Source organism: Panthera tigris, chromosome C1, assembly GCF_018350195.1.
Source record: "Panthera tigris isolate Pti1 chromosome C1, P.tigris_Pti1_mat1.1, whole genome shotgun sequence".
In the NCBI taxonomy this organism is placed as follows: domain Eukaryota; kingdom Metazoa; phylum Chordata; class Mammalia; order Carnivora; family Felidae; genus Panthera; species Panthera tigris.
Genome location: NC_056667.1, coordinates 47,917,576 through 47,931,597, shown reverse-complemented (window position 1 = coordinate 47,931,597; position 14,022 = coordinate 47,917,576). Strand labels below are relative to the sequence as shown.

The following is a 14,022-nucleotide window of genomic DNA, read 5'->3' as shown; positions in this document are numbered from 1 at the left end:
TAAAGTCCATTTTCAATAAATGTCTGCTGAATGAACGAATGTCCCTGTTTGATTCTGGTGGGAACAGATTAGCACACCCCGTTCTTAGACTTCTAAAATGTGTACTCATTTGGGGAGCCTGGATGGCTCAATCAGTTAAGCATCCAACTCTTGATTTCAGCTCAGCTCATGATCTCACAATTCACAAGATCAAGCCCCACCTTGAGCTCCACGCTCACAGCATGGAGAGACTGCTTGGGATTCTCCCTGTCTCTTTCTCTCTCTCTCTCCCTCCTTCGCTCCCTCTCTCCCTCTCTCTCTCAAAATAAAAAAACTTAAAAAAAATTAAGAAAATAAAAAATAAACTAAAATGTGTACTCATAGTCATCATCCTGAGCATGTTTGTTGCTGAAGACCAGACCCCATAAGTCACCAACAATAGCGTCAGTGAAACTGCTCTGGAAACGTCTGCTAGGGGCCTCTGAGGATGGATTTACTCTCTCTCAGGCTCTTACACTCTCCCCAGGGCTTGGCCTGTGAGCTGTTATGAGCACACACTTGAAAAATTTTGAGTTAGATCCCAGTTTGACCACTCATGAGCTGCAGGAGGTGAACTTTCTCAGCCTCTTGCCACCTGTTCAAATGGGACAGTAATACCTGTGCCCCAAGCTGTCAGTAAAGATTAAGCACACCGGCTTTTTTTTTTTTTAAAACAATGTGAATTGCCCCAAAACAATGTGAATTTTTCCCTTCACTCTTGGCCTTCTTACCTGCATCCAGAGATAAGTATATGAAAAACAGACCTAATTTCCATTCTACTTGTGTCATATTCAACAAAAAATACATCACTATACCAGCACTCTACAACTTCCCAAATACCTTCTAAGACACAGAGACACAATACTGCCGTTAACACCATTTTATCGACAGGAACAGGAGGCCCATAGTGAAGAGAATTGCAGAGAGTAAGTGAAAAGCCTGAGTAAAACCCCGGCCACTTGAATTCCAAGGCCAATACACTACTGTCCAGTTGCTGCTTCCCAGGACAAGGGAGGTGCTCAATAAATACTTGCACAGTGATTCACTCTCTTTCTCAGGTCCATGGGCTTGTCTCTGACCCCCAGCCAAAGCCAGACCACACGGCCTCATGCCAAGCCAAGTGCAGCAGGGTTCACTCGGGTCCTGATTCTCTTCTCATCTATCTCAGATCCACAGAATGCCAGCTTTGCAGGAGGACTTCAGGGGTCATGGAGCCCAGGTGCTCCCAAATGCCAGACCATGGACTGGTGCTAGTCCATGACCAATAATTTTCACGAATCAATGGTGAAGCAATAATAATAATTATATTAGGGAAGATAAGTCATTATTGAAAATATTATGAATAATTAATTGGCAAAGAGATCTTATTTCCTAACTGCTTGCTTTGCTTTACTTGGGCAAGCTCCAATACTCTATACATACACGTATCATTATTGGGAGAAAATGTCTCTGCACCACAGTTCAGACCCTCTGGCAAAGCCCGAATGGGAGAGAGAGGCCAGGGAAAGCAGAGCCATGAATCCAGGCAGCCCTCTCCTTCCCTCTGAACACTCCCTAGTCTTGCATTTTTGAGCCAGTAGACACTGACTGTTGAGATTACAAAGCTTGGAAGCCAAACTAAAGCAGCTTTTTAAGAGGGTGTGCGTACGGGTACTGATGGGGCTGCAGAGTTGAGATCAGACTTCCTTACCGAGGTCAGAAGGATTCAGGAGACATGGGCTTTTAAGGAGATCCCTGAATTGCATGATCACTCAACCAACAGAATGGCTGCAGCATGGTGCACAGAGATAATCCTTGAACGAGGTCTTTGCCGAAGAGATGCTTCCGGGACCCTCAGGTTCAAACGAGGTAAGGAACTAGTTACATCATTTACTCATTTTTTTGAACTACAAACGCTTAAGATGAATGCCAAGGGGAGGAAGAGGCCAGCTCTTTCAGAGGGATCTAATGTACGAGACACGGATGAAGAGAAATGGGCAGGAATTTGTGCAGTGGAGGGTCTTAGGCATGGAGGAGGGTCTTTAATTGTGAGTCTATCTAAGGACAACTTAGATAACTTTCCATCGTAAAATTCATATTTCACTTCAAAATTTCAATCAAAGTTGTTATCTGGGATTTGAAACCTGAACTAGGAGAACTAGCTCTTTCTACCCAAGTGTCTCATCTGTATTAGATGCAACAGTAAGTGGTAATCTACTTAACTTCCTTTATCCTCACCTTCATTATCTGCAAAGGAAGTGATGACATCTACCTCACAGGACTTTCATAAGAATTAAGTAAGATAGCAAACTTAAAAGCACATGGTAGATATTTAATAAATATCTAGGATAAGTAAAAATAATAACATAACATAAAAATAAAGTACAGGTGTTGACGATGTTTACAGATAGCAATCAAACAGGGTCAATATCTTAAGCAGAATTAAGGATCTCAAAAAGGTAAAGGGTCTTTAACATTTCAAACTGCTTTCAGAAGTGTAATGATGTTTGAACTTACTGCAAAAACTTAAGGTGGACTGATGGATGGACAGAGGAACAGATGGATGGACATACACATGCTAAAGCAAGTATAGTAAAATGTTAATGGCAGAATCCAGGTGATGGTTCTGAGTATTCACTATAAAATTCTTCCATCTTTTCTGTATGTCTGAAGATTGTAATAAAATGTTGGGGAAAATGGCTTTCACAGCCTCTTCCTTGGTCTTTGACTTGGGAGCAACTTGAGATAAAGGACACTCTTGGCTTCCACTCTGTCTCATCACCGAGGACATTGTCTTCTACATAGTAGTTACCAGACAAAAAGTGTGTTTCACCAATTAAATGAATATGTCCCTACAACAACAGAACAGTTATTCTCATTTTGGAGAGAGAAAAAAAAAAAAAAGTAAAACCAAGCTATATGTTTAGAGAAATGAGGTTGACTTCTCTTTCCAGAAGAAGCCCATCTATCATCTTTCCTAACTTCTGGCCTGCCTCCTCCCTTGCCTCAATCAACTATCTACCCTGAGCTTCCAGATTTCCAAAGTGACAGTTTGCCTCAATGAGGCTGATGGTGCTCATGAGTTCCTCTATCAGGACACACATCAAATGCATTGTCTTTTTTTGTGTCTTTTCTAAAGACAGTATTTCCCTTCAACAGGTGCATTTTAGCCACTATGACAAAAGAGGTTTTTTTTTCAGTTTTTGTTTTATATCAAATCATCCCATGTGGGCATAAAAGCAGCCAAACTTAGCAATCTTGGTCTTGCCTCTCTGATTACACTGGCAACACCTAGATGTAGCAGACACCCCTGCACAGTGGTCAGGAAGACTGGCAGAAAAGCTAGGCACATGGGCCTCACTGCTCCAGCCCTAAGTCTGGCTCTGACCAGGAAACATGAGTTCATTTAGCAAGTATTTATAGAGTATGATCTCCATGCCAAGCATTGTTTTAGGTTCTAGGGATACAACAGCCAGGTATGGATAGAAAGATCTGGTCCCTGCTCTTAGCAAGCTAAAAATCCATCAACCCAAACGAGAAGGAACATGGTAGAGCACGAAAAAAACAAGACACAATTTAGAGCCATGTGAACCTTCACTGAAGATGCAATCCTAATCGCTGTGGACAATCATTTCATTTCTTTGAGGCTTGTGTACTCATCTGTAAGATGGGGCAAATAGTAATATTTATCCCACAAGTCCATACCATAGATCAAATAAAGAAAATCTACATTGGGGAACCTGGATGGTTCAGTCGGTTGAGCGTCCAGCGCTGGCTCAGGTCAAGATCTCGCAGTTCGCATCAGGCTTGCTGCTATCAGTGCAGAACCCACTTCGGATCCTCTGTACTGCCCCTCTCTGCCCCTCCTCTGCTCACTCTCTCTTGTTCTCCCAAAAATAAATAAACATTTGAAAAAGAAAAAAAAGTTTCTTTTAAAAAGAAGAAAAGAAAATATACATTAGTCTGCCTTAAGCCATAAAGTAAAATACAAAATTTGGTATAATAATAGCTGACATTGGGGTGACTTTGGCTCAAGTCATGATCTTGCCATTCCTGAGTTCGAGCTCCGCGTTGGGCTCTGTGCTGACAGCTCAGAGCCTGAGCCTGTATCAGATTCTGTGTTTCCCTCTCTCTCTCTGCCCCTGCGCTGCTCGTGCGCTCTCTCAAAAATAAACAAACATTGAAAAAAAATGTTTAAGTAATAATAGCTGACATCTATTAAATGTTACTAGTTATCAGACCAAGCCCTTTTTTTGTTGTTATTGTTGGTCTGCTTTTTAGAATTACTTTGTTGGACTATAAAACAATACAATACATATTTGGCATAAGTCAAAAATGCAAATGCCAGGATGATAAGGAAAGGATTCGCTGTCCAGGTAAATAAAATGAAGGCAGGGCACCAGCCTTAACACTCCATTTTTATTTAGTTCCAAGCCTAGTTGATGGGCAGACCACCCTGGAGAGAAAATCCACAAAAGAGGCCCTAACAACAGCTGACAACACTGTCCACACTGCTCAAAGGCTGGAAAGAATCTGGTCTGAATGTAACAGGGCCCCAGTATAAACACTCATAAGAGAGGCTGTTTGATTCAGTACATAGGTGTTGGATTCTCTTGCAGGGTAAAGGAAGCAACTTCAAGGGTTATGCACTCAAGACACAAAGACACAGGAGAGAGGCCTGGAGGAGTCACTGCCTCAATGTGAGGCCTTCACTTCACACACAAAACAAGCTATGACTCAAAGTAACACGACTGCAGCCAAGGGGTGGTTCTGGGGTGGAAAGGAGTGGTAATACTCCAAACTTCCTTTTCCACAATGGGGAAGAGAAAATGAACTTACGTTTGGTCTGCAGTAGATCTTTACTTGGGAATGGAACAGATGGTCGGATGTAAACAACAATCAAAAATGGCACGATAAACAATTTGGTACATTCGTTCACCAGTTCATCCATCCCTCTGTTAAAATATTTCCTGAGTGATCAGTGTTCGATGCTAAGCAGTGCCCTAGGCATTAGGGACACGGAGATAAATGAGACGTAATATGGTGTAATAAATTCCAGGGCATTTTTAAGGGGAGGATGCCATGGGGGACAAAGGGCAGGACCCTAATCAACACTCGATGGAGAAAGCCAAGGAAGGCTTCCTGGAGTCTTGAAGAATTCGTGTAAGTTTTTCCAAGTGAAGGAAGAAACAGTAAGTTTGCCAGGCAAAGGAAAACCCTGAGCAAAGACTCAGAGGTGTGTGAATATGGGTACAGCATCCCTAGAGCCACTGACCAAGAAGTTTGCCATCTGGAAAATCTTTCCACTTCTCTAAGCATTTTGTTATGGGAAAAGTAATGATGGATTCCTTGAACAAATTCCCACAGCCTGGGTCTCAAATCCAAACGCCTAGAGGGTAGTGCTGGAAAAGGAAATGAGCAAAAGCAAGCTGGGTGGGGATGGCTGTGAAATGAAGGACACTTGCCCCTTCTGAAGGGGGCAGCCCATACTCAGCACTGGCCAATTCTTTCCACATGGGAATGCGGGCCCAGGACTGCCAAATCCTTTTGTTATTTCTTCTAAAGAAGCAGAAAATCTGGATTTTTATGTGAAATTTCTTAGTTTTTAAACGTTGAAAACCAATTCCAAAAAAAAAAAAAAAAGAGAGAGAGTTTTTTTTTTCAAGCATAGGGTAGGTCAAACAAAACCCATCTGGGGACCAGATTCAGCCTGTGGGCCACCAGCCTGCAGCCCCTGGCATGTTGCAGGAAACGAGCGGTCTCAGAACAGGCAGTGAAGGCAGGCTGGAGCTGGAGGCAGGCCGGATTTGGTGAGAATCCTGGCTCTACCATTTATTTGCTGTGTAGCTTTGGGGAAGCCACGTAAGCCCTCTGGGTCTTGTTTTCCTCATCTGTATATTGGGATAATAATACTGTGTCAGTGTTTTTAAGGAAAACAAGCCTAAGAAGAAAAAAAATGCCATGCTAAATAATGAAGCAGTATAAACCAGAAAGGTTAGCCAGGTCTAGAAGATTATTTTTTTAATGAAAAGCTACTAATAAGTAATAAAAGCATGAGCACTGTGCTATCACAGTAGCAAACTCTTCCAACCATAGATGGTGACCCATTATTAGTGGTTTTTGCATACATAGCCAGGTTTTTGTTTTTTGGTTTTTGGGTTTTTTTTACTGATCATTTCTTAAAACAAATACATTCATAAGACCACACATTCAGTCTTGTATTTTTTTTCCTTTTAACATTATAATGTCAAGTGTGTTATTGTTAGACAAATATTTATTACCTACTCTGTACTATGCCGGAGTGATTTTTTAAGTCATAAAACAGATGTCATACCTATGCTTCAAATCCATCAAACATTTCCCCCTGCTATTAGAATAAAATCCAAATTCCTGCCCATGGCCTCAAGGCCATGCAGGAGCTGGCCCCTACCCACTGTCCACTAGTCTCTGCCTGGCTCACACCCTCGCAGCCCCGCTGACCTCCTCTGCTAATCTCACAGGTAACTTTCCTCCCCTCATGAACCTGCTGCCCTCTCTTCCTGAAAACCTCATCATTCAGGTCAAACAATACCTCCCAAGAGAGAACACACCAGCCATGCCAAATCTGCTTATCTGTGTTTTTCCTTCACAGCGTTTACCAGAAAATATAATCACTTTATGGATATATCCCTGTCTATTTTCTGCTTCTCTATGCTAGAATCTAAATTCTCAGAAGCCTACTCGGGGCTCTCACCTGTTTTGTTCACTTTGGAATATCCAGTGCCCAACACAGTGCCGATCACATGGGAGACTATAAACAGTATTGGTTAAAGGAAAAAAAAAATAAAAATAAAAAAAGAACCCACCAGCCATTGTTCCTGGCCTCAGGCCCTCCTGAAGTTATCACTTACAAATTCTTCCCTGAACTAATTTATCCAACCCTGCAAGGCCAACACTGGAAGAGGAAAGCAGGAGGGAGAAATGGTGATAAGCCTATATTCTACATGTGAAATGCCAAGATTCCGATCCTAGCTATTTATCAGCTGAGTCACCTTGGGCAAGCTGCATAACATCTCTGAGCCCATTTTATCATCTGTAAGAGAGGATACTTACTTCATTCAGTCGAGGTGAGGATTAGCGGAGTTTAACACGGATAAAATGCTTGCAAAAGTGCTAGATGTAAAATGAGCACGACATACACTTTGGCTACTCTTTTCACCTGTTGCCTTATTCTGTTCCTATTGCTTAGATGAGTTTGTATCTTTCTTCTCCAATCACGCTGCGATTTTTTTGAAGGCAAAGACCACTTCTGGATTCTCACAGTGAATGACAGAGGCCCCACAGGATGGGGATGGGGGCAGACCAGTGGTATGGCTCCCGACGCAGGTTTGCTCACATGGTAGGAGACTCTGAGTAAGCCATTTGATGTTTCTGAGCCTAAGTTCCCTCATCCATAAAAAAAGATCGTATCTACCCCACAAGACGGGTGTGAAGATTAAATAAAATAATCTTTGTGAAATAAAATAATGCTGATGGTGGAGGCAATGGTGAATTTTAGGGGAAATAGTAGATGGCATTAGGTAAATCTGCTTCAAGTTCAAAGCTGGCTGCCTTCTGGTATAGGTATTACACATAGGATGTGGATGATTCACATAAATGAATGCCTCTGAAAATATGTTTTGTATGATGGTACTGGATTTTGTCTATGATGGTCTCTGACAAACTCATGGTGGTTTTTAGATGTTTTCCTTAGTTATTAGTCAAACAGGAAAAATACCACTCATTACAGCCAGCTACGCGAAATGAGATATTCTAGTGTTTAAAATTCTCTCAGTTGGTGATAGGATATTACTGACATGCCCATCAGTTGACACAAACATTTTTAAATACAGTGGAAATGAAGATTCAACTACTATCTGAATATACGCTTGCAGAAAATGCTTTACAAATATCTGACTAAATTACAATAGTTCCACCAGGCTGATATTACTATCCTTTTACAGCTAAACACTGAGACTCAGAGAAGGTGATTTACCTTTCTAAGGTCCCCAAACTGGTAAAGGGCAGAGAAAGACTTAAATGAAAGTATGCCCGACTTCAAAGCCTGTACCTTTGTTATAGAACTGTGTTTTAGCTGCCAAATTTCCTCAGTATCTTGTATTAGGTCCATTGCTAAGGTCTGATGAATGTAGGTGAACAGTAAAAGATCCATACATGCAACTTCAAGCCAGAATAACTAACAGAAAAAGACCATAGTACCTACCATAATTGCCATTAAAAAAAGAAATGGTGTATTTCAAAGAAAGGAACTTGAACATTATCTTTCACAAAGTTTCAAGACAAGAAGAAATCTACAATAAGACAACAAATGTTATTACATTGTCAAGAAGAATGGAAGAACAAAGCCAGACAAGGCACTAAAACAGCTGAGGCAAGCCTCTTATGTCACAGAAGGGACTAGAACCAGGCTTTCCTGACCTCCAACAGTTTTTTGGTTTTTTTTTTTTTTGGTTTGTTTTTTTGTTTTTTGTATTTTTTTCCCAATAGTTCCTCCTGTAAAGAACTCCACTGATTTCTTCCACAGCTAGCACGAAGTTCTCAAACCACCTCTCTGGGCATGCCAACTCCCAGCTTGCTCCAAGGAATCTGTATACACAGGAAAAGGCACATTAGAAGCACAGAATCATTTCTTCAGTTTCCCAGTACATTATCAGGGGAACAGAAGCAGAGAGGCACGGACTGTGGAGATGGGAGGGGCAGATGTATTTTCTAAACCCGTCAATAAAACCCTCTGACATTCCAGCCCAGTTGGTTCCAGTTGGAATGAACAATGAAAATCTCAAACTAAAATGATTAGCTTTCTGCTCTGCTGACAATGGCAAAAAGAGAAAACGAGTTAAAAGTCGGGTTGGAATATCTCCATGCAGCCCCTACAAGCCAGTTAATTATCTTCCATTAACACTGAGCTGTCAGAATCTGCATCAGCCGTTAACTCTCTTGACCTCCCTCAGTCTGCACCTTGTTACCCTACAATGTTTCATGTTTATAAAGATAGGAGACTCCAGCTGTTCCAGCCTGACAGAACTTAATTTACATTTGGCCTTCATTAAGATGAGAGTCAGAATCATTGAGACCAAATGGAAAAGCCAGACTGCTGGGGGTTATGAAAAATTCAAATGGCATTTTTCCTTTTATCTGACAATTCTTATTAAGGAGACATGCGTCAACCTGAAACACACAAACCTTAAATGTAAAGGACATGATTAAAATTCCTTATGGCAGAACCAGGACCCAAGTGACTTTGCCCAAGAGCTGCGGTGGTCCTAGTATATCACTTGTGTCTTCTGGGAAGTCTGAACTCCAGATTCTGTCCGACTCTCTCTGACATCCGATTCCAGGCTAAGGGCAAGGAGCCCGTGAATGACAGCAGTGCTGAGGTGAGCAGTCAGCTCCGACTCTGCCATCTAGCTCACCCCTCACGGCCGATCAGCCCCGATGTCCTGCTGAAATGAGCCCCTAAAAATCCTGGAACCTATCTCCTCTCCACCCCACAGTGCCTACTTCACACCTCATGACTTCTCACCTGGAGAACTGCAACACCCCCCTTAGTGAGCCACCCAAATTATTCAACAACTGTTTACTAACTACCAACTATACACCAGACATTTGACCAGGAGTAGAGAAACAGCCAGGAACAGAACGGACAGGCTCTCCCTCCCCAGATGGATGACAATGGTTGGAAGACCCAAGCACCATGCAAATCATCATACAAAATGATACATCGTGACAATTTATGAAAACATACAATGAAGTAAGAGACTGTGACAAGAGACCTCTGATTTATTTGAGGGTCAGGGAAGGCTTTTCTGAAGACATGACAATAAAGCTAAGACCTAAATGATGAGTTAGGATCAGTGTTGAGCACAGGAAAGAATACTCAGGGGCAGAAAGCACAGTATCACGACATCATCAAGACCAGGGGTCAGCAAACTTTTCTCTAATGGTCCACAGAGTAAATATTTTCAGCCTTGCAGGCACACAGTCTATGTCTCAACTCCTCAGCTCTGTCACTGTGATGCAACAGCAGCCACAGACAATACATAAATGAGGGTGGCTGTGTTTCACTAAAACTTTTAGGGCCATGAAAGTGTGAATTTTACATAATTTGCACAAGTCACAAAATATTATTCTTCTCTTGATCCTTTTTCAACCGTTTGAAGTCAAACCCATTCTTTGCTCTCAAAACATCCAAAATAAGCAGCACAACAGATGTGGCCTATGGCCTGGAGTTTGCCAACCTCTTTGAGGTGGCAAAGAACAGAGTGTGTCTGAGATGCCCTGACTGCATTCCTGGGGACAGAGTGAGCAAGACGAGGAGGGATACACCTAAGCAGAGAGGGTAAGGTGAAAATGACGTCACACACCATCTTCTGGGCCATGTTACAAATCTGGGGATTTATCTTAAGAGCAAAGTAAAGCCAACAAAGCACTGTGATCAGGAAAGTATGAAGACTAGTTCCTAATCCCACACACACACACACACACATTTTCTCACCCCTAATCCAGTCTCTTCATCCCTGCCAAAGGGATCTCAGACATTCCCTCCCCCTTGCTTAAGAACCACTGACCACCAAATAAGCCCTGAACAAACCAAGCCCAGGCTACCCACCGGGCCTCATTTCCTACTACACTCAGGAAAGTATCCCGGGCTCTTGTCCCAGGACTTACATACCTTACCAAAAATGAACCATAGTCTTGCTCTAGAATTTCCTCCCCATCTTCTCCTACAGGCTAAACCTCCACTTATATCTTGAGACTCATCTTAGAGAACTCCTCCTGGAAGCAAATTGTTTTCCCCGAAAGCACTTTGTATATTCCTTTACCAAGGTGATTAGCACGTCCTCTGACAGCTCTGGTTCCATGCCCCCTCCTTTGCTTCCCCACCACTGCCCCAGGGGACTCTGTGCCCCTCAAGGGTCAGCCCCATTCTCTCTGTGCTTGCGTCCCCAGTGCCTGTGACATTGCTGGTTCACAGGAGAACCTCGGTTAATATGTGGCAAATTAAAGAGTGAATAAAGAATAAACACATGACAGCACAGTGAGCTTAGCACAGAGTCTTACACTCTGACTCTGACTCTGTGAAAGCACTCTAACCTCTCTGTGCCTCCATCTCCCATAGCCCCATTCAAAAGAACACACTGTCTCCTGATTCTCCATAAATGGGTGTTCTTCGGAATACAAGGGCAGTTTCTAGAATCAGAAGTGATTTTATAAGTCTGCGGGCCAGCAATGCTTTACAGAGGGATTTCAGTGCTGCAACACATGATGGGCGGAGCTGGGATCTGCAGCCCAGTAGACGTGGGTTTAAATTCTGGCTCTACCATCTGTTTAGGACAATCATATAACTCTGTCAGCCTCAGTTTCCCATGCTGTCCATCAGGCAGAGCTTGTTAAGATTAAATCAATTAAGGTCTACAGAACACAAAGCAGAGAGTGGGGCAGTGCAAAGTAGTTGTATCTTCCAATTGTATTTCAGGATACATTTACATCAGGTTTGCAAACTGGTCCAGACCAACTCTCTCACTTTATAGACAGAAAAAGTGAGGCCTAGGGCACCTGGGTGGCTCAGCCGGTTAAGCATCCGACTTCGGCTCAGGTCATGATCTCACGGTCCATGAGTTCGAGCCCCACATAGGGCTCTCTTGCTGTCAGTGTGGAGCCTGCTTCAGATCCTGTGTCTCCCACTCTCAATGCGTCTCCCCAGCTCTCTCTCTCTCTCTCTCTCTCTCAAAAATAAACTTAAAAAGAAAAGTGAGGCCTGGGATGCGAACTGATTTGCTCAAAGTTACACAAGGTGATGGTCAGTGGAGTCAAAAACTCCTGGCTTCTACAATGCAGTGTGTTTTCAAACTCTTAGTAAATACAGAAGCCGTTTTTGCAAATTAAAGGTTACAAAACAACTCCATATACTAAACAGATAACAAGCCAAACCCGCCTTGATTACGGATTCCCTCTTTGCTTCTCTCTCTTCTGCCCACTGTGGCAATCCAAGGACACATTCTCAGCACCCTTACATTCCCCTCAAGCCCCATTTACATTTTGAGTCATCAAAGACTGAGACCACCTGAAACCCCAGAGCCAGTATATGAATCACACCAGGTCTTACTCATTAGACAGATACTCTCCTCACCAGACTACCTAGGGACCTTCAAGTCCGAGGTTCCCAAAGGACTTGAACTGTCTCCCACATCCCTCTCTACCGGGAACCATTAAGCTGACATCACCATTCTCCACACTTCATAAAGGATCTGAACATCTGGAAACAGGAACCACCTGCAAGTGCTCTGTCCAGAGATCACGGTATCACACAAGGACATGGAAACTCAGGTTCAGGTGACACGAGAAAGGAGTATCCTAACATGCCACCAAGGCCAGATTAATCCTCAGATAAAAGTGCATAGAGAAAGAAGATTCTGGTCAGAAGATCTGGACTTCAATCCCAGCTCTGCCACTTTCTATCTGGAATGGGAATCAGTAGCCTTCCTGAACTCTGGGAGAATCCTGGATATTAAGAGAACTGATTTTGGGGGTCAGCTTCCACCCCGGCTCTGCCACATACTTAGGTCACTTTGGAGGGAGTTGGTTCATCTCTATTAGCTTTAGTTTTCTTGTTTACAGACAACCTTCGCCCCCCACCCCACCCAAAAAAGAGACAACCTCTACTTTCATAAGGTTGCTGCTGGGATTCAAAGAGACAATCTGCCAAACGCTTATTACCATGCCTACATAAGGTTAGCACCTAAAAACAGGAATGATTTAGCTATAATTGAATCAACAAATTGGGATCAACCTCCCTCAGAGAGCTGCTGGGAAAAACCAAATGTAACACACTTCAGCATGGTACCTGGTACAGGCAGATCCACGATAAGTGAAATCCTTGGCCGTAATTAGTGTCCTCTCTCCACCCTATGTGCTCACCTCTTTCAGCCACAGAAGCTTCGGGGCTTGCATTTCCACTGACATCACACCCCCAACACACTGCAGGACGCCGTGCTTGGTTTCGTTGATCCTGTGGACCTGACTGACCGCCCGGTGGTCCAGCCACATGATGATGTTTCGGTGGGAATCCCCTAGCAGAAACAAGGGAGATGAGGGCACACGCACATACTTAGCCTTCTAATTCAACGAGGCACTTCCACAGTCCCAAGGGCACAAAGCTGCACAAGTACGACAATTTCCTACGTAGATGGCAGCAAGTGAACGGGCCACCACCATCACGAATTAGTACACTCCACCCTAAACTTGGATGTCCCTTCCAGTGAGGTGTCCTTTACAATGCAGCCCCCGGGGTTAAATGTCTACACTAGCAGTCAAGATCTACCAATTAATTAGATTCTCACTGATTCGCTCCCAACTTCTTCCCCACCTTTCCTATTCCTACCCCTTCTGTTCCAGAAAAAGTTCCCTGGGTTTAACCTTAGGAAAAGAGCTATGAAGTAAGCCTAAAACAATACTTGGCTTTTTAAGATCTGTCTCCGTTAAAAATGGACAAGCACTTCAACGGAATAATACATCCAGCATAACAAACAGACCACATCCATACAATGGCTTTTATCTGCTTATATTCCCACTTCTCCTAGTCACTTTAATGAAAATTAATTAACTTAGGTGTTTACTTCCTCTCAGATGCTTTGGTGGAGTGGGAAACACTGGAATTTTTTTCAGTTTGGGGATCAGGCAGACCTATTGGGGAATGCTCACTAGTTCAGTTACAGGCATAGATACATTGAAAAAGTCATTAAAGTTTTCTTAGCCTAAGTATCATCATCTATAAAACAGGGATAACCACACTTAATAGCATATAAGGGTTAACCGGGATTTTTCATTCACTGAACAAGATACCACGCATAAAGGCAAGTACCTATCACGTAGTAGGCTCTAAAGAGAAAAAGAAATAAGAAACAGAATTTAAAGCCAGTTAGAAAAACAGCATAGGCATGCCCCTCACATCTGACCTCTACCAGCCTGCAGCACACACAGGAGCTA

At 42.9% G+C, this 14,022-nt stretch overlaps 1 protein-coding gene across 10 annotated transcripts in view; it reads right to left on the bottom strand.

Annotated features, from left to right (window-relative positions):
• The window catches only part of FGGY (FGGY carbohydrate kinase domain containing), a 417,204-nt gene that overhangs the window by 360,341 nt on the left and 42,841 nt on the right, over window positions 1-14,022 (bottom strand). For 8 of the 10 annotated variants that reach the window (XM_042997390.1, XM_042997395.1, XM_042997396.1 and 5 more), the window contains one exon: window positions 12,955-13,106. The exons of the other annotated variants lie outside the window; for them this stretch is intronic. In XM_042997390.1, the coding sequence (XP_042853324.1) occupies window positions 12,955-13,106 (152 nt within the window). The remainder of the gene's footprint in view (window positions 1-12,954; window positions 13,107-14,022) is intronic. 10 annotated transcript variants of the gene reach the window in all.